General features: G+C 43.4%; 1 protein-coding gene across 3 annotated transcripts; it reads right to left on the bottom strand.

Annotated features, from left to right (window-relative positions):
• Window positions 1–8,832: 8,832 nt before the first annotated feature.
• Window positions 8,833–16,651, bottom strand: LOC100282236 (aminotransferase y4uB). Of its 3 annotated transcripts, XM_035966921.1 has the most exons (20): window positions 16,442–16,651; window positions 16,172–16,368; window positions 15,581–15,702; window positions 15,374–15,458; window positions 15,159–15,231; window positions 14,125–14,222; window positions 13,795–13,887; window positions 12,168–12,241; window positions 11,728–11,766; window positions 11,556–11,644; window positions 11,403–11,479; window positions 11,229–11,303; window positions 10,472–10,519; window positions 10,289–10,372; window positions 10,032–10,119; window positions 9,877–9,955; window positions 9,702–9,792; window positions 9,527–9,605; window positions 9,193–9,308; window positions 8,833–9,095 (listed from the first exon to the last, which is right to left on the bottom strand). In XM_035966921.1, exons 4-20 carry the CDS (start codon window positions 15,440–15,442, stop codon window positions 9,021–9,023), a joined length of 1,347 nt encoding a protein of 448 aa, XP_035822814.1. In that variant the 5' UTR covers window positions 15,443–15,458; window positions 15,581–15,702; window positions 16,172–16,368; window positions 16,442–16,651; the 3' UTR covers window positions 8,833–9,020. The 3 variants fall into 3 exon arrangements, with proteins under 3 accessions (XP_035822814.1, NP_001148620.2, NP_001399026.1); NM_001155148.2 differs by lacking the exon at window positions 16,172–16,368 and having other exon boundaries at window positions 8,841–9,095; window positions 16,442–16,634; NM_001412097.1 differs by lacking the exon at window positions 16,172–16,368 and having other exon boundaries at window positions 8,841–9,095; window positions 10,032–10,044; window positions 16,442–16,634.
• Window positions 16,652–18,347: the final 1,696 nt, after the last annotated feature.

The raw sequence follows: 18,347 nt of genomic DNA, 5'->3' as shown, positions 1-18,347 counted from the left end.
TGGCGGTTTTCATTGTCAACCGCCAGTAGAAATGTTTTTAGTATATTATTTTTTATTGTATATTCATACATTAAGTATATAAATTTTTGTACATATTAAATATATAAATATATATATTTAGTATACATAATATATATATTTATATATTACTTCTCTCTCTCTCCCCTCTCTCTCCTCTCTCTCCTCTCTCTTCCCTCTCCCTCCTCTCTCTTCCCTCTCTCTCCCCTCTCCCTCTCTCTCTCCTCTCTCTCCTCTCCCTAGCTCCTCTCTCTCTATCCTCTCTCTCCTCTCTCTCCTCTCCCTAGCTCCTCTCTCTCCTCTATCCTCTCTCTATCCTCTCTCTCTCCTCTCTCTCCTCTCTCTCTCTATCCTCTCTCTATCCTCTCTCTCTCTATCCTCTCTCTAGCTCCTCTCTCTAGCTCCTCTCTCTCTCTCTATCCTCTCTCTCTCCTCTCTCTCTCCTCTCTCTCTCCTCTCTATCCTCTCTCTCTCTATCCTCTCTCTCTCCTCTCTATCCTCTCTCTCTCCTCTCTCTCTCCTCTCTCTCTCCTCTCTCTCTCCTCTCTCTCTCCTCTCTCTCCTCTCTCTCTCTCCTCTCTCTCTCCTCTCTCTCTCCTCTCTATCCTCTCTCTCTCTATCCTCTCTCTCTCCTCTCTATCCTCTCTCTCTCCTCTCTCTCTCCTCTCTCTCTCCTCTCTCTCCTCTCTCTCTATCCTCTCTCTCTCCTCTCTCTCTCTATCCTCTCTCTCTCCTCTCTAGAAAGTCGTGTAAAATTACATGCTTCGGTTTGTCGCTAACAATAATCAATTACATGACATGTCCTAACAATAATCAATTACATGACAACTATATAATCTAGGGAGCTATTGTTCTGCCTTGTCCATCGTGGCGTACCCAGGGCATCGAATTGCGTGGGATGCTTCGCTCAACGTTCCTTATCTTGGTTGGATGGTCTATGAAAAGAGACATGTCATTGAACTGGTTAAAATCCTCTAAATCAGATACACCATCAACTCCTATAGCTTGTTGTTTTCCAGGAAAAACTACATGCTTCGGTTTGTCGGTGCTTTTCTTCTCATTGTTAGAAATGATATGTTCAGCATAGAAGACCTGTGCAGCACGATTAGCAAGGATCCATGGGTCATCTTTGTAACCTACCTTACTTAGATCAAGAACTCTGACCCCATAGTTGTCTACCGTGACATGTTTGTCTTCAACCCATTGACATCGGAAAACCGAGATCTGAAATGTACCATAGTCTAGTTCCCATATGTCCTCAATAAAGCCAAAATATGTAATAATCTCACCAGTTTCATCATCTATGGCTTCGCATCGAACACCACTGTTTTGTGACATGCTCTTTTTGTCCTTGGACTTGGTACAAAATGTGAATCCACTAATGTCATAGGTTTGCCATGTTGTGACCTGGCGTGATGGTCCAGATGCCAAGCCCTTGATGGTTTGTTCTTCTATTGTTTCTCCACGTGGAATGTCCTTCACCATTAGCCATGTGTTGAACCGCTGCTTATGTTGCTTCATTACCCAATCATCCGTATGCCCAGGATTTTGCTCGCGAAGCTCATTGATGTGTTGTTGGATAAATGGCTCCATTATTGTTAGCTGATGTAGGATGCTCTGATGTGCCTCAAGTACTATATCGTAATCCGGTGGGATGAAAGATTTCCGTCCCATCCTCCCGCTTCCATACAGTCTACCCTCGTGTCGTGACGGAGGCAGACCTATTGCAACCTGGTCTTTTAGGATACTATTGCAGAATGGAGCTCCGGACTCAATGGCCTCTTCGGTACAGTACCCCTCTATCATGGATGCCTCGGGACGAGCACGGGTTGATACATAGCCATTCAGTATTGACATGAAACGTTCATACGTCCACATTTCATGCAAGTACATAGGACCCAATGCCTCTATTTGTGGCACCAAGTGCACCACAAGGTGCACCATAATATCAAAGAACGATGGAGGGAAACACATCTCAAACTGTGATATTGTCTCCACTGCGAATTCCTGAAGAGATGCCAACTCATCACGGCCAATTACCTTTTGTGAAATCCTGTTGAAAAAGTAGCACAACCGTGTGATTGCCATCTTTAAAAACAAAGGATTTATAGCCCTGATGGCAATAGGTAGGAATGTAGTCAGCATGACATGGCAATCATGTGAGTTGTAGTTGGTGATTGTCAGGTCTTTCATTGACACAATACTCCGTATGCTAGAGCAGAATCCGGATGGGACTTTCAAATTCTTGAGCCAAACACACATCGCATGTTTCTCATCTACATTGAGATTGTAGCTTGCTGCTGGGAGATGGTACTTCCCATTTTCTTGAAGAACGGGATGTAGTTCCTTTTTTATGCCTAAATCTACCAAGTCCATGCGTGAATTGAGCCCTTCTTTTGTTTTGCCCTTTATGTCTAGCAAGGTGCCCATTATGCTTTCAAACACGTTCTTCTGAACGTGCATACCATCGATCGCATGCCGCACATCTAACTCTTTCCAGTAAGGCAAGTACTCGAAGAAAATAGACTTCTTCTTGAATATAGCCCCCGAAGCTGGTTTGACATCCTTCCTTGTTTTTCCGTCTTTTGTCTTCTTCCCGAAAACAAACTTGATATTCCTTACTATTTCAAAAACTCTATGACCTCTATTGTTACCCGATGGAGCAGTAGAATGTAGTTCACCATTATTGTCGAAGTACTTATCCATCTTTCGCATGCGGTACCTGTGTCCTTCCAATAAAAAGCGTCTGTGCCTCATGTAAACTATCTTCCTAGATGCAGCAAGGGATACGTAAGCAGTTCCATCAATGCATACTGTGCAACCAACCTTTCCCTTAAACTGGCCTGATAATGTGAAGAGAGCAGGGTAATCGTTGATCGTAACAAAAAGAATTGCTCTCAGCGTGAATGAACCTTTACGATACTCATCCAACATTTGAACACCCGTTTCCCACAATATTTTCATATCCTCCATTAAGGGCTCCAAAAATACATCCATGTCAACTCCAGGTTGTGTAGGTCCAGAAATAAGGATGGTTAGCAAAATGTACTTCCGTTTCTGCATCAACCATGGAGGAAGGTTGTATATGGTGAGGATCACCGGCCATGTGCTATGCTTGCTGCTCCTCTCAGCAAATGGGTTCATTCCATCAGTACTCAGTGCGAACCTAACATTTCTCGGTTCATCGGCAAAGTCTCGGTGGTTGTCATTGAAATCTTGCCACTGCTTCCCATCGGCTGGATGTCGAAGCTTCCCATCGTTTTTGTGCTCATCAGAAGCATGCCAGCTCATAAGTCTGGCATCCTCAGGATTAGCGAACAAACACCTCAATCGATCGACGACGGGGAGGTACCACATCACCAAAGCAGGAATCTTTTTGAGCGCATAATAGTCTACTTCTTCTTTTTCTTTGCTCGTGGATTTTGAAGTCTTTTTTTGGGCTTTCTTTCGCTTCTTCCCTTTAGACACGGATGCAACACACTCTTCGTCCTCTCGATAGTCTTTATTCGTCTTGTACCTACTTGCACCGCACTTTGGGCAGCTCTCCAAGTCTTTATAATCATCACCTCGATAAAGGATACAGTGATTTCTACACGCGTGGATCTTCTCCACACCCATAGTGAGCGGACTGATTAGTTTCTTTGCATAGTACGTGTTAGCAGGCACATTGTTCTCCTTTGGAAGCATGTCTGCGATAATACTCAAGAACGCATCGAAGCCAGCATCAGACACACCATATTTAGCTTTTAACATCAACAGCTTTAGCACAGACCGGAGCGTCGTGAACTCTTTGGTACAACCCTTAGACTCGTCGTACAAAGGCTCTTCTGCTGCCTTCTTTAGGGACTCCATACCTTTCATTAAGAACATCGATTGATCTGTATGACGACGCAACATTGCCTCTAGCAACTCTGCATCTTCCTCATCCATAACACTTGGCAGAACATGAGGTCTATCATGTTCATTTCCTCCAGCGTAACCATGATCAGTAACATTTTGCACTACATGTTCGCTCTGTGGAAGAGGTTGGTGTGTCTCGTGAACGAACTGAAATCTGTCGTCGATGTTCTCAGGGTTTCCAGTCGTATAAGGCGAAGAGCTACCCTCTCCATGCTTTGTCCAAATTGTGTAATCCTTCATAAATCCTCGGCATACCAGATGAGATATGATTTGTTCTGTGTCATTAAATACAGCAGCATTTTTGCAGTCCATGCATGGACAATATATGTGTTTTGTCTTTGTTCTCCAAGCATGGTTCGTAGCGACATCAATAAACCTATGGACCTCGGATATGTATGATGGATCTAGCCTTGATAAGTTATACATCCAGGATGTCCTCTCCATCACCACCTGTAAAAAAGTAACATAAAACACATGGTGAAACCCTATATCCAAAAATGTGGCTAAAATGTGAAGGACGCGTTGGAGTGCGACATCTGCTAAAAAGTCAGATTACCATGCATGTATATATACAGTACATATTGATCGGTAGACTCCAGCATGATGCTCTGCCCTGTGTAAAATCAGTGCAAGAACGGGCATTCTGGATGTGCAAAGTGCTGCATCCGCACGGACGGTAAGTGCTGCACCTGCTCCGAGCGCATTGGCAACAATAGCTCTCTCTCCCTCTCCCTCTCCTCTCTAGAAAGTCGTGTAAAATTACATGCTGCACATGGAGGATGAGGAAGAGTCGGGGTTGGAGGATGAGGAAGAGGCGACTGTGACACTATCCATGGAGAAGGACGCGTTGGAGTGCGACATCTGCTGCCTACCCTTCCAGTCCGAAGTTTTCATGGCAAGTCAGATTACCATGCATGTATATATACAGTACATATTGATCGGTAGACTCCAGCATGATGCTCTGCCCTTTGTAAAATCAGTGCAAGAACGGGCATTCTGGATGTGCAAAGTGCTGCATCCGCACGGACGGTAAGTGCTGCACCTGCTCCGAGCGCATTGGCAACAATAGCTCTCTCTCCCTCTCCCTCTCCTCTCTAGAAAGTCGTGTAAAATTACATGCTGCACATGGAGGATGAGGAAGAGTCGGGGTTGGAGGATGAGGAAGAGGCGACTGTGACACTATCCATGGAGAAGGACGCGTTGGAGTGCGACATCTGCTGCCTACCCTTCCAGTCCGAAGTTTTCATGGCAAGTCAGATTACCATGCATGTATATATACAGTAAATATTGATCGGTAGACTCCAGCATGATGTTCTGCCCTGTGTAAAATCAGTGCAAGAACGGGCATTCTGGATGTGCAAAGTGCTGCATCCGCACGGACGGTAAGTGCTGCACCTGCTCCGAGCGCATTGGCAACAATAGCTCTCTCTCCCTCTCCCTCTCCTCTCTAGAAAGTCGTGTAAAATTACATGCTGCACATGGAGGATGAGGAAGAGTCGGGGTTGGAGGATGAGGAAGAGGCGACTGTGACACTATCCATGGAGAAGGACGCGTTGGAGTGCGACATCTGCTGCCTACCCTTCCAGTCCGAAGTTTTCATGGCAAGTCAGATTACCATGCATGTATATATACAGTAAATATTGATCGGTAGACTCCAGCATGATGTTCTGCCCTGTGTAAAATCAGTGCAAGAACGGGCATTCTGGATGTGCAAAGTGCTGCATCCGCACGGACGGTAAGTGCTGCACCTGCTCCGAGCGCATTGGCAACAATAGCTCTCTCTCCCTCTCCCTCTCCTCTCTAGAAAGTCGTGTAAAATTACATGCTGCACATGGAGGATGAGGAAGAGTCAGGGTTGGAGGATGAGGAAGAGGCGACTGTGACACTATCCATGGAGAAGGACGCGTTGGAGTGCGACATCTGCTGCCTACCCTTCCAGTCCGAAGTTTTCATGGCAAGTCAGATTACCATGCATGTATATATACAGTAAATATTGATCGGTAGACTCCAGCATGATGTTCTGCCCTGTGTAAAATCAGTGCAAGAACGGGCATTCTGGATGTGCAAAGTGCTGCATCCGCACGGACGGTAAGTGCTGCACCTGCTCCGAGCGCATTGGCAACAATAGCTCTCTCTCCCTCTCCCTCTCCTCTCTAGAAAGTCGTGTAAAATTACATGCTGCACATGGAGGATGAGGAAGAGTCGGGGTTGGAGGATGAGGAAGAGGCGACTGTGACACTATCCATGGAGAAGGACGCGTTGGAGTGCGACATCTGCTGCCTACCCTTCCAGTCCGAAGTTTTCATGGCAAGTCAGATTACCATGCATGTATATATACAGTAAATATTGATCGGTATATATACAAATGTAGTTAGACTACTTTATCTCTTCCAATAAAAGTAGTTAAACTACTTTATCTCTAACACATGGTGAAACCCTATATCCAAAATGTGGCTAAAATGGAGGAAAAATAAACAAAATTTGGCAAAAGAAACATAAGCCAAACTTTCCTAGCAACTAATAAACAAAAAAAAATTAATACCCAAACCTATCTTTAACATATGGTGAAAGCCTAGTTTCAAAATGTAGTTAAAATTGAGCAAAAATAAACAATAACTAACAATTGAAACATAATTAAACTAATCTTCCATACAACACATTCACCATTCATTAAGCAACTAAACATGAAAAAGAGAGGGAATAGACAAAAACTAACCATCTTATGCAACCTCATTTGAGAAAATAGAGAAAATTACCTATCTATACTCTTCTCTCTCACATGTGAAACCCTAGATCCAAAATGTGGCTAAAATTGAGCAAGAATGAACAAAAATTGACAAAGAAACATAAACCAACCTTTCTTATCCACCTTCTTCCAAGAAATGAAGACCAAAACCTCCCCCCTTATATTTTTGTGAAATCTGGACCTCCAAAATCGCCTCCAATGGAAGCTGGCTGCGAGCATACAGTTCACTGTCGCGGGGAAGATGGGTATTTATAACAGACAGTTCACTGGCGGTTGGTTTGAAAAACCGCCAGTGGAAACCTATTTCCACTGGCGGTTATCTTAACACAACCGCCAGTGTAAATAGGGTCTTTACACTGGCGGTTCTGTTACACCAACCGCCGGTGGAAATAGGTTTCCACTGGCGGTTCTGTTACACCAACCGCCAGTGGAAATACCCTATTTCCACTGGCGGTTGTGTTAAGATAACCGCCAGTGAAAATGGGTTTCCACTGGCGGTTCCTAAGTCGGGTCCACCTTGTTTTTTTTACTGGCGCGTGATAACTGAAACCGCCAGTGATAATTTATGGGTGCCGCAGGCTTTGAGCTCTTTTCTACTAGTGTGTTTCCAGAGGAGCCAGAGCCCTACCAAAGAGGACAAAAAAATAGAGCAGCTTGCCAAACACAGAATGAAACAACTCCATTCTCGGAAACTAGAACGGAGCCACTCCATTCTAGTTGACTCCCTAACCAAAACACCCTTATGACTTTTACGATGCTGATTTACTCTGCTAATGAGCCAAACACGAACCTCGTCGTGGTCAATTGAGCAGAACAATCTATAGTACCAAAGCAATCTAGCTCTCGGAAATGAACGAAGGCTCCTTTTTGTTTCGGATTCTGGTCGTTAGAATCGACTTCTGACAGCCAAACGCTTCGATTCTCAGCTCGTTTGTGGTAGAATCGGCTTCTGGCAACTAAACGCTTCGCTTCTCGGCCCGTTTATATAAGAGTCGTTTATATGAAAATCGTCCAAATCAACATGAATGCAGAGTCCGTCAAGGTGTCGCGACGGTAAGAATCCAACGTTTCCTAAACCCTAAACCATGCAAACCCCGTGATATCCAGATTCTTGTGACAACTATATTATCCATGAGTCTAGATTCTCGGGGGGGGGGGGGGGGGGGGACCCTTCAGAAAACAAAATGTTCCAAACAGGTCCAAAGAAAAAGCATGGCAGACCGACGAGTGTCACCTGCCCATGCCCACGTCTGCATCCATGTTGGAAATTCAACGGGGGCAAGCAGCCACCAAAGTACCAAACCCATCAAAGCCGCTTCGACCCAAACGACAAGACCAACCAAACCCACTCCGTAACGGTAAAACACAAATACAACGAGACAAACACTTGGGTAGATGAACTGATGAATAGTATGTCCATTGACGCACGCAACGTGTCGCTGCCAATGGTCATGCCGACCTGTGCTCGGTAGCTGTTGGTTCGACCAATTTTCTCGATTGCAGCTGATGATGCTGATTCTGTTCCAATCAGTCATAAACTTCGGTACAGAATTTGAATACATCTGATTAAAAAAAAGAGATTTTGTATTCTGGCGATAAAGGCGAGTGTCCCTGTAGGTTTAGTACCTGTTCTGTTGGACCAAACCATTTGACGGTCAATCAGAGGAACATTCCTTGGCAGCTGGCACATCAAAGAGACGAACTTGAGCACGGATCCTACCCGTAGAAAAGCAAGATGGAGCAGGCCACCTAACGCCAAAAGCTGCAACCAAACTAAACACGAACACAAGATCAACCTAACCCATCATCAGAGTCAATGGGGGCAAGCATTCAGACCATGACCACATCATCAGTAGCCAAGTTGATGTCAACCGATATTGGTGATAACCAGTGTATTAGCTACAGTGCCAGTGACCCTCGACCAGGGAACATCGTCTCCAACCAGGATCCGGATACGCGGGTCATTTTCCTTACCACCCATAACATGTTCCTCGACCCTATTGATTTGGGAACTTTGTACCTATAGGTTAGACCACCCAGAAATTTGGATGTGCAACAGTTCGTTTTGTGTGTGTGTGTGGGGGGGGGGGGGGGGGGGGGGGTGGGGGGGGTACTATGGCCCTACATTATACCAAGCTATGTTCATTTGAAAAACCTGTACCAGCACAAACCCAAGGGTATGCTACTCTGATTAAGCAGATGCATTACTTATTGCTCCATAACAAGGAACAACTGTCGCTATGCAACCGACTACAAGATTCCAGCCCAGCACTTTACTGAAATAAAGTTTGAAAATACACTGTATATTGGACACTGCCATCACCATCCTCACTGTCGTTACAACCAGCAGCATCGGCTAATTCTTCCTGGATTTCAGTTCTACAATCCGTTCCTCTGTAGCCTTCAGAGCATCGCCGAATTTGCTTATGATCTAAGAGGGCAATCAGGCTTCTGTCAGTCTCATGATGGTTAGATGATCTAAGATGATTGTATCAGTAAGGCAAAAAGTGACTGTAAAATGGTCTTACTTCTTCGACTTCATTGGGAGTCATGATCAGCGGGGGTGACAGCATGATGCTGTCCCCAGCCACCCTGATGAGCATCCCACGCTTCTCGCACTCCGCGCCAAATATCGAACCAACACCTGGAGTTACCAGTCGTAATAAAATCAATATACTGTCACCATTAATCAACTCGGCAAGGTTTCTTCAAACTCTGGGGATAGTGACGAATTTTGCCTCGACATGCTACGCTAATTCATACATTAAGTTAACTCTTCAGAGAACAATTTTGGGCCGCCTTAAAGTTGGATTACTTCTGAAATGTTTGAAAAGGGGACATGAGATCAATAAAACAACGAACCCCATTCAGCTGGAAATGGATCATTTGGAGATTTGTTGTCGACAAATTCAGTTCCAAGTATCAGTCCCAGACCGCGTATCTGTATGGAGGAGCAACCAATGTATCAGTATAAACAAGAAGAAAGGATCCTCTGAAGTATGTAAAAGTAAGAATTTTCTCATTTAGATATGTGCACCTCCCCAACAATTGGGCTGCCTGAGAAGGCCTTGATTCCCTCCTGGAACCTTGGAGCAATTTTGTTGACGTGTTCTACAATATTCCTTTCCCTAACGGCCATTATATGAAGGATTAATCAGACACATGCGTGGACATAAAGGGAGTAGTTTCCGTCATTAGAGAGAGCTATTTACTTATATATCTTCAAGGTTTCTACAGCAACGGCACAAGAAACAGGATGTCCCGAGTATGTAAAGCCATGAGCAAAAGAACCTTTAATAAAGAAATATGCCTCTTGTCAATATAGTAGCAATAGAAAAATGAGTTCACATGATGGGATTAGATTTACCAAGTTTATTGCTCTGAGAATAGATTACATCCGTTATTTCTGGGCTAACGAGAATTGCTCCAATTGGCATATATGCAGAAGAAAGAGCCTATTAGGGGGGAAAGTGCATTAAGTTCACCATTAATTTTATAAAGAAGTTCTCTTGTACTCCCTCCGTTTCGTTTTAGTTGTCGCTGGATAGTACAAAATTGAACTATCCAGCGACAACTAAAAAGAAACGGAGGGAGTAATTAATAAGTATTTTATATTGAACTAACCTTGGCTATGGAAACAAGATCTGGTTTAATATTATACATATCACATCCAAACATTGTCCCTAGTCTTCCAAATGCAGTAATGACCTAAAACAAGATGTTGACTTAGTAAATTCTCGACCTAGTAATATACTCACCTTAACCCAAAATTAGACTTTTCCATTTTTCAGGAGAGATATATATTACCTCATCCGCAATTAACAAGATGTCATACTTCTTCAGAACTGCCTGAATCTGTTTAGAAGGAACAAAATTTCATATGATCAAAAGAGGCAGCAATGCAGCATGGCAGCAAAAACATTTAATTTGAAACAACCTAAGCTATACAAATCGCACTGAGAAACACCTTTATTTTTGTAAAAGTATAACGAATAAAAAAACTGGCAAAGCAAGGAATTTGTTGTTACAACATAACAATCAGATACACCTTCTTTCAATAGTGAGATAAATGACCGAAAAAATGGAGAACATGGAGCGATAATTATATCCTCGATGCAACCCTTGATTCAGACATACAGAGTGAAGAATGATACTAAGAACACTCAACTTGGAAAGAATGTAGCACGTTTACGGTTTCCTTCTTAAATTAACTCTTAGCTCTTGTTTGGATAAAACCATTCCATCCCAAATCCCAATACATGTTCCTTCAGTTAATTTCCCCAAACCTTTCCAATAGTCCCATCTAGACCTAACAAGCCCTACATGTGGATTCGAGAAAGAAACAAACTATTTCCTCACTTCCTCCCAATCCATAAATGGGTTTATTCAAACAAGCGCTTAATGGGATGAAAGATCTAGTTCCAAATTTCCTGTAGAATTGGGAGCTAAATCCGATTAAAGTCAATGTTTCTCATTGTTTTGAGATAATCACATAATTAAACTACCCCTTGCTATGTTTCTTAGGAGTCATTAAAAAAGTGTATCACATACTGTTGTAGATCACCTTCTCAAAATAGGTCTTTGGAGGAAGGATAACACCACCAGCGCCCATCACAGGTTCAGCAATGAAAGCAGCAATCTGAAAAAGGCGAAGACAAGAGATTTTTTGAAAAAAAGCCTATGTAAAATTATAAGAATGGTTCTTCCATTACGAAAAAATATATAAATAATGTTTTACTGTTTCAGGTCCTTCTTTGAGGACAAGATTCTCCAAATTATTGGCAAGTCTAGTTGAAAACTCTTCTTCTGTCTCATCTATATCGAAACAGAGTCATTTAGTAAGCATAACATCCTGGGGAGTATTGTACATAAAACAGTGGAATTGGGATACCAGGAAGACGGAATCGCCAGTAGTGAGGGCAGTCTGTGTGCAGGACAAAAGGTGCTGGTAGATCAAACTTCTGATGAAGCGCTGGCAGACTACAGATAAAGAAGAATTTGTGACAAGTACATGTGAACTGACGCAAATGAGAACAACAGAACATATGGGACAGTTTGGTTACCCTGATAGACTAGCTGCAATCAAGGTTGATCCATGGTACCTGTAAGAACAAAGAAGAAGAGATGTCGTAATGTCATCCAAAATACTTCAAGATTTAGTTAAAATCAAACTAGAAAGCTTCAAGACTATAGAAAATGTTAGTACTGAGATAATACATAAAAGCAGATGGATGACAATTACAATTTAATTATTGAACGGTTCTTTTTGTTGCTAATTAAGATACAACAAACATGAGAAGGTGCATGTTGTTTTCCTATCATCATTTGAAACTGATACACAAAACAATTTTTACTGGCCTTCAAGTCAGTATGGAATATTCTACCCAAGTTATCAACCAATAAGTGATTGAATTGGAGTATCAAGTAAGGATAGACCAAGATTTGCACCGATAAAAATATCTGCTGAAAGACAGTAGAATAGAGAAAGGAAATGGGATCTCACGATTTTGAGCGAGCAATAAATTTCTTCTTGTCTGGCCTTCCCAGTGCATTATTATAATACCACACTAGTTTAACCTGTTAAAAAAACATATATGTCAGCCCATCTGCAAAACACACACACACACACACACACACACAGAGAGAGAGAGAGAGAGATCAGCAGGAATGGAGAAAATAAGCAGCAGCCATAAACAGGAATCAGTAATGTAGCACTTCATAGCATATAAAGGTAATTGCTCAAAAGGAAGAAACACACGTGTACACAAAACCATCATATTGATAATGTTTCAGTAAAATAGAATATAAAGTTCTTTACAAAATGCACATTGTTTCATATTATTTAATGTTAGACACTTAGACTGTGTGTATTTTGTGTGTGTGGGCCGGCACCACTGTTGGGCTGCCGACCTATTAGGGTTAAGGTTCTGATACCATTTAAAATTGTGAAAATGCATCATCTATTGCACAACGCTGCCCGGATCCACGCCGCCGCCGCGTCCAGGGCTGGTCGCCGCCGCTGGTATTCATGTCGGCCGCCCGCTCCGCCGCCTCTCTGGCCGTCGGGGCCTCCTTCCCCTCGGCCACTCTCGCCCCTGCACGCCGTCCTCACCAGCGTCGGGCACCTCTTCCCCGGCGTGGCTGCCCTGCGTGCCTCTCCCCTGCGTCGGCATCTCCGCCTGTGTCGCCCCTCGTCATCACGCTGGCCACCTTCTAACTGCCCACGCTGATGCCCCAGCAGCGCCTCCCACTTCGAGCCTCTTCTGTCACCGACGTCAAACTCCCTTGTAGGTCCGGCACAGACCCCTGCCTGGTTGGAACCGCCCTGTTGCCCTCTCCCTTGTTCATTGTCGCCTTCGTTGGATCCGTCGCTGCCGCGGCCTTCCCGACCAGATTCAACGTTGCTGCGACCTTCCTGGCTAGATCCATCCTCCCTTTGGCCGGATCGTCGTCTTCATGGATGGATTCGTCGCTGTCGTGGCTATCCCGACCAGATCCACCGATACCCCTTCTTTTCTGCCGCGGGCACGGCCACCCTGACCAGCGCAGACGCCGGCCTCCCTGGCGAGGCTCCTCAGCAAGAAGGCCCTGAGGTTGCTGCTGTCCTTTTGTGTCGGCTTGCCGATCGTCGACGGTTGAATGTCGACCCCTCCCGAAGAACAGGCTTCTGCTGTGTCTCCCGACCATGGTGACCTAGACTTCGTCTACCTCAGCATTCAAGGGCTATCGTCTAAACGGAGTGCACACTGGTCTCTACTCCAGCCACAACATTCGCACCCTCACGATGATGCGACTGCGGGGGATTTCAACCCGTCGGCTCCTACCTTCGGCTTCTACTCCAGTCTCAATCTGTGTGGTGCCCCCGTTGCGACTGTGGGGGATGTTAGACTGTGTGTATTCTCCGTGTGTGTGTGTGTGTGTCGGCACCACTGTTGGGGTGCCGACCCATTAAGGTTAGGGTTCTAGGTCTCTATATGTACCCCCATCTCCTATGCAAAAGATGAAGCATTTTCACAATTTTACATTTAACACTAAAGAAGAGATTTTAGAGATAAAGGACCACCATTAAAATATCACTGGAACAAACTCCAACAATTTTCAGTATTCTTTTATTTTATCAATGATCATACCTGGGAGTCATTTGCTTCTGAACCACTATTTGTGAAGAACACCTTTCCCATCTCCCTTGCGGTGAACATGCTGAGAATATCATTTGCGAGATCCTGTAACAATATTGGCAAGGGAGTGTTAACTATCAAGGCTTGCAAATTTGTAATTTATCAACATAATAAGAAAGCCATAGAGATGCAATGGTCCACATTAAGATCCCTTGTTTCTTTCATGAATATAAGAATAGGGATGGAAATCATCTGTAAGAGAATGGAAAAGTTTGCAATAGAAAATCATCAACAACAATACGCTGTCCAGAGATGGACGATAAAATGTCAAAAGTATATTACCAATGAGGGTTTGGTTGTACGGTTCCAAAAGGAATGGTAGAACGGTAATTTGTTTAATTGCTCAGTTGCCGCTTTGACTAGTCGAGGCTCATTACCACCTGAAAACAATGTGAACAGTGTATGCAAATTTAAGTCTAAGGGCTAGTTTGACAACCTCATTTTTCCAAGGGAAATTAGTTCATTTTCTCTTGGGAAAAATAAGGTTGCCAGACTAGCCCTAACAACATGAAACGTAGCAGGCAGAAGTGCTATTGGCAGTGTTCAAAACATTCTTTTCAAGTCACACAAACCACTGCATCTTTGATGCCGCTTTTTTCTAAAAATGGTTCAAATCCTTTCTTCTAATAAATCTTGTGGCAATGATCTTGCTGTCTTTTCAGGAAATCTGTCTTTCATGGACACAGGCCTTCGGTACAGCAGATCATGCAGGAGGCAGGCGAGCAGGAGCTGCCTTGACCATCGCTGGGTCCGGCATTCCGGGGACAAGGATTTGTAATGTAGGCCGTGGATACAGGCAGTTCAGCATGTATTTGGACCAGGTTTCTATCGTTAACATAAATGATGTGCAGTTCTTTCATGTGTTTGAGAAAAAAAACACACAAACACAAACATAAACACACCCGAGTAAGCGCCAATACCCACCCCCATGCCCTAGTAACAATGTGAATATCTATGTTACAGTTACCATGATGCAGTCTGTGTGCCACCGGTCACGGTGTCACATCAGTAATAAAAGATACCGCATCTTTAGTATTTAGAGGTCTAAAATTGACTTGTATTAGCTGATAATTTTGTTAATTATCTTTGCAGAAGGGTTTTATCAAGCGTAAGCAGTCAGTGAGTGTCAGCCAATTTCCACTGATTACAGTTTCAGTCAGCTTTGGGAGTATCTTTATTCTACCTTTGTAATAAGTTTATCAACAGACAACACCTAACGTATCATTTTTTTTACTTCACTGCATCGCAAAACTTGAAATCAATCATATAGATTTCTCCAATTGCACACCAAATCTGGCACCAAAGTTTGCACATACCTAAAGCTGTGCACCACAGTCCTGCAAGAGCATCAATATACTTCTTCCCATTGCTGTCATAGACATAAGAACCCTGCAAATAAGCGATAAGATGTAAGGCGCCACTGACAACCACTGAGATACGACGAACAGACATGCTAATATCCATCTCCAAAAATCTTGTGCTGCATTGTAGAAAGGAACCGGAAGCTTGCACAAATGCAAGAGTGCAACACCTCTGATCTCTCTATAACCAATGGGTGTACATCAGTGCTCTGCCATCCCGCTGTGAATGGAGCCAGCATGCTGTGCCCCTTAAACCTGACATACAAAATATATTTTAGCATAGATGGAGCAAACCGAGGAAGCAACACGCGAGAGGGACAAGCTGCACAAACATCACAGCCTAGCTCAGATTGAACTGTCAGAATCCTGTTACACACCCATTTTCTTCTGTCGCCTGAAGTGAAGGTTCAGAGCTGTAATGTCTGGCAGACGGCTCTGATAAACTGTGCCCCCCTTGCAAGCTTCCAGCACTAGCAATGTATTTCACCAGCTTGCTAACCTGGGTGACGGCGTGATGAAAAGCGATCAAACAAAAACGGGAGGAGATTAGATATAACATCTAAGTGCTAGTTTGGAAACTTAAATCCCCTCGGGATTCCCGGTGATTGAGGGCTAGTTTGGGAACCACATTTTTCCAAGTGATTTTCATTTTTCCAAGGAAAATTAGTTTTTTTTTTGCTTGTGAAAACAGAAATCAGTTGAGAAAATGGAGTTTTCAAACTAGACCGAATAGAAAATTAGCTCATTTTTCCTTCAATCTCCGAGAATCCCAGATGGGATTTAAGTTTCAAAGTAGCCCTAAAAAGGACAAACTAACTGAAACAAAAACGATCTGCAGTGTTCTGAACCACTCGAGGTCGGGTCGAGCGTCAAAACTGTCCGAAAGGAAGTCGTGATCTTGAACCAAGCAATTACAGTTTCAGTTCACGCAAGGAGATTATAATAGTATGGAGAATGGAACTACTTGCATCAGCACAAAAGATTGAGTCCACACGAGCTGCTCAACTCTGCTCTGTCGGCTGCTCGGCTCGACGCTCGAAGAAGAAAAAAAACAAGAAGTCCTTCATTCTCTCTCTTTCTCTCTCTGCCATTAATCTAACTAAAAACGTTATCTACAGCTCATTTCTGACCGCTAGGCCTTTTAAGTTCGTGGACACCGCTAGGCCTGAAAAAACCAGATATGGTTGAGAAATGAGGACACAGCCGAGTATCCGCGACCGTGATCGAGAGGTCATCACCTGGGAGGAGGCAGCACTGGATTTGCGGAGGCCGTTTGCGATCATCTCGTATCGCCTGGGTTCCGGTTCCGCCGACCTCCTCACTTCACTTCACGGGTTCTTGGAAGTTTGAGCTGGGGAGGAACCGAGGAAGCAACACGCGAGAGGGACAAGCTCTGGGTGGTGCCGGACGACGGGGACGTGACGGAATCTTTATCCCGTCCATTTCTGTCGCCGCCGAAATTGCGGGCCCAATGGACAAACGTCCATCCTGGAATCGCACACGCGTACGTGCATATACAACGAATCTGCCCTGAAATCGAGCTTGTGTGTTCGGCCATTGTTAGTTATAAAGTGAAAAGCGGGTATCGTATTTATTATCGCATCTCATTAATCACAAATTCAATCTAAAGTCTTTGAAACCTAGCTTTTGAAGGAGGCACAAACTAGGGACCTGTTTAGAATTGTAGTTTTGAGATACTATAGTTTACAATTGTACATGACACAAATACTACGGTATTACTTTACCATAGTAAAATCACAGTATTGCTCAAAACTGTAATCTGTTTGGTTCCATTGAAAAAACAAAATATATGTAGAGAGAAGAGAAGAAAACTGAGGTCATAAATGGAGTTTCTAAAACTCCAAAAATATCATGGTTTTGAGTAAATCATGGTATTTAAAACTGTGTTTTGCCTGTACAAACCAAACACCTTTTAAGTTTCAATACTATAGTATCATAAAATACCTTAATATTGTATCAAAACTGCAAAAATACTACACTTCCAAATATAGCCTAGTTTTTTTTAAAAAACAAACGCCCAAACCAATCTCTATCTCTTCTCTACCTCTAGTCCTCTAAACACATTTTTTCTGGTTTTACTAGAGATGACAATGAGGACTCGATCCCCGATTCCCCACGAGGAATTCCCCTATTAGGGGACGGATATGTGACTAATTTAGTCCCCGCGGGGATCTAAATGGAGGAAATTTAATCCTCGTCGGGTTCGCGGGGACGGGGACGGGGAACTATCCCCCGTCCCCGTTCCCCGTGTACCCGCCCACGAAACTTTTTTATTCAAGTTAGACAATTTATTTGTTAGAATTATAGTAAAAACTCAATGTATGACATGTTATAAAATAGCAAACTAAACTCTAAATTAGATGTCTCTTATAATTTTCAATCTTGTTTGTTAAATTTGTATGAATTTGGTACAATTAATTTAAATTTATCTTTAAATATTGTACTTCTAGTGGGGCAGATTCCCCGCGGGGTTCCCCACGGGGATAAATTCCCCGACGGGGACGGGAATGGGAGAAAAAGCTCCCCGTGAGCGTTCGCGGGGACGGGGACGGGGAATTTTCCTCCCCGCAGGGACGGGGATGGGGAGCTATTCCCCGACGGGGAAATCCCCGTTGCCATCCCTAGTTTTTACTGTCGTCTTTTTTTTAAAAAAAAATTCTTATACTTCTTTCTAACTTTCCACGATTTCTATAGTCATCCTTCATCGTGCCCCTAAATTTAAATGGTAAAAAAACTAAAAATATGCACACAAATAAGAATTTAAACCAGGGTGGTTAGCTCTAAATTTATATTCACACTCACCTAGCCAATAAAAGTAAAACACACATATTTTATATTTTATACACAATCATGAATAATGAAAATTGTAGCAATGGACGAACACTTTGTTTGCTAGTCAGGGCTGTAACTGAGGGGGTGCGTAGGGTGCGGCCGCAGCGGCCCCAAAAAATAGAGGGCCCCCTAGCCACTAGACGCTAGCATTTTTTTCTGTTAAACCTATCTATTCTAAAGACAAATACGCAAAGTACGATGCGCTATCGACCAGTCTTGTTTAGATTATTAAACTAATGTCTCAATTACTTATCGAATACTCCATCCGTTTCAAAATAGTATTTGTTTTAG

Source organism: Zea mays, chromosome 4 (assembly GCF_902167145.1).
Source record: "Zea mays cultivar B73 chromosome 4, Zm-B73-REFERENCE-NAM-5.0, whole genome shotgun sequence".
NCBI classification, from domain to species: domain Eukaryota; kingdom Viridiplantae; phylum Streptophyta; class Magnoliopsida; order Poales; family Poaceae; genus Zea; species Zea mays.
The sequence above is the reverse complement of the archived record's forward strand: the minus strand, read 5'-3'. Positions and strand labels throughout refer to the sequence as shown.

What these genes read in the sequence shown, in the direction of transcription:
- LOC100282236 (NM_001155148.2), bottom strand. Translation starts at nt 16,486, where the DNA reads ATGATCGCAAACGGCCTCCGCAAATCCAGTGCTGCCTCCTCCCAG. An exon ending in TCAAAGAAGGACCTGAAACA is followed by an intron (nt 11,304 to 11,402) that starts GTAAAACATTAT and finishes CGCCTTTTTCAG; the next exon opens with ATTGCTGCTTTCATTGCTGA. An exon ending in ATCTTGTTTCCATAGCCAAG is followed by an intron (nt 10,120 to 10,288) that starts GTTAGTTCAATA and finishes CCCCCCTAATAG; the next exon opens with GCTCTTTCTTCTGCATATAT.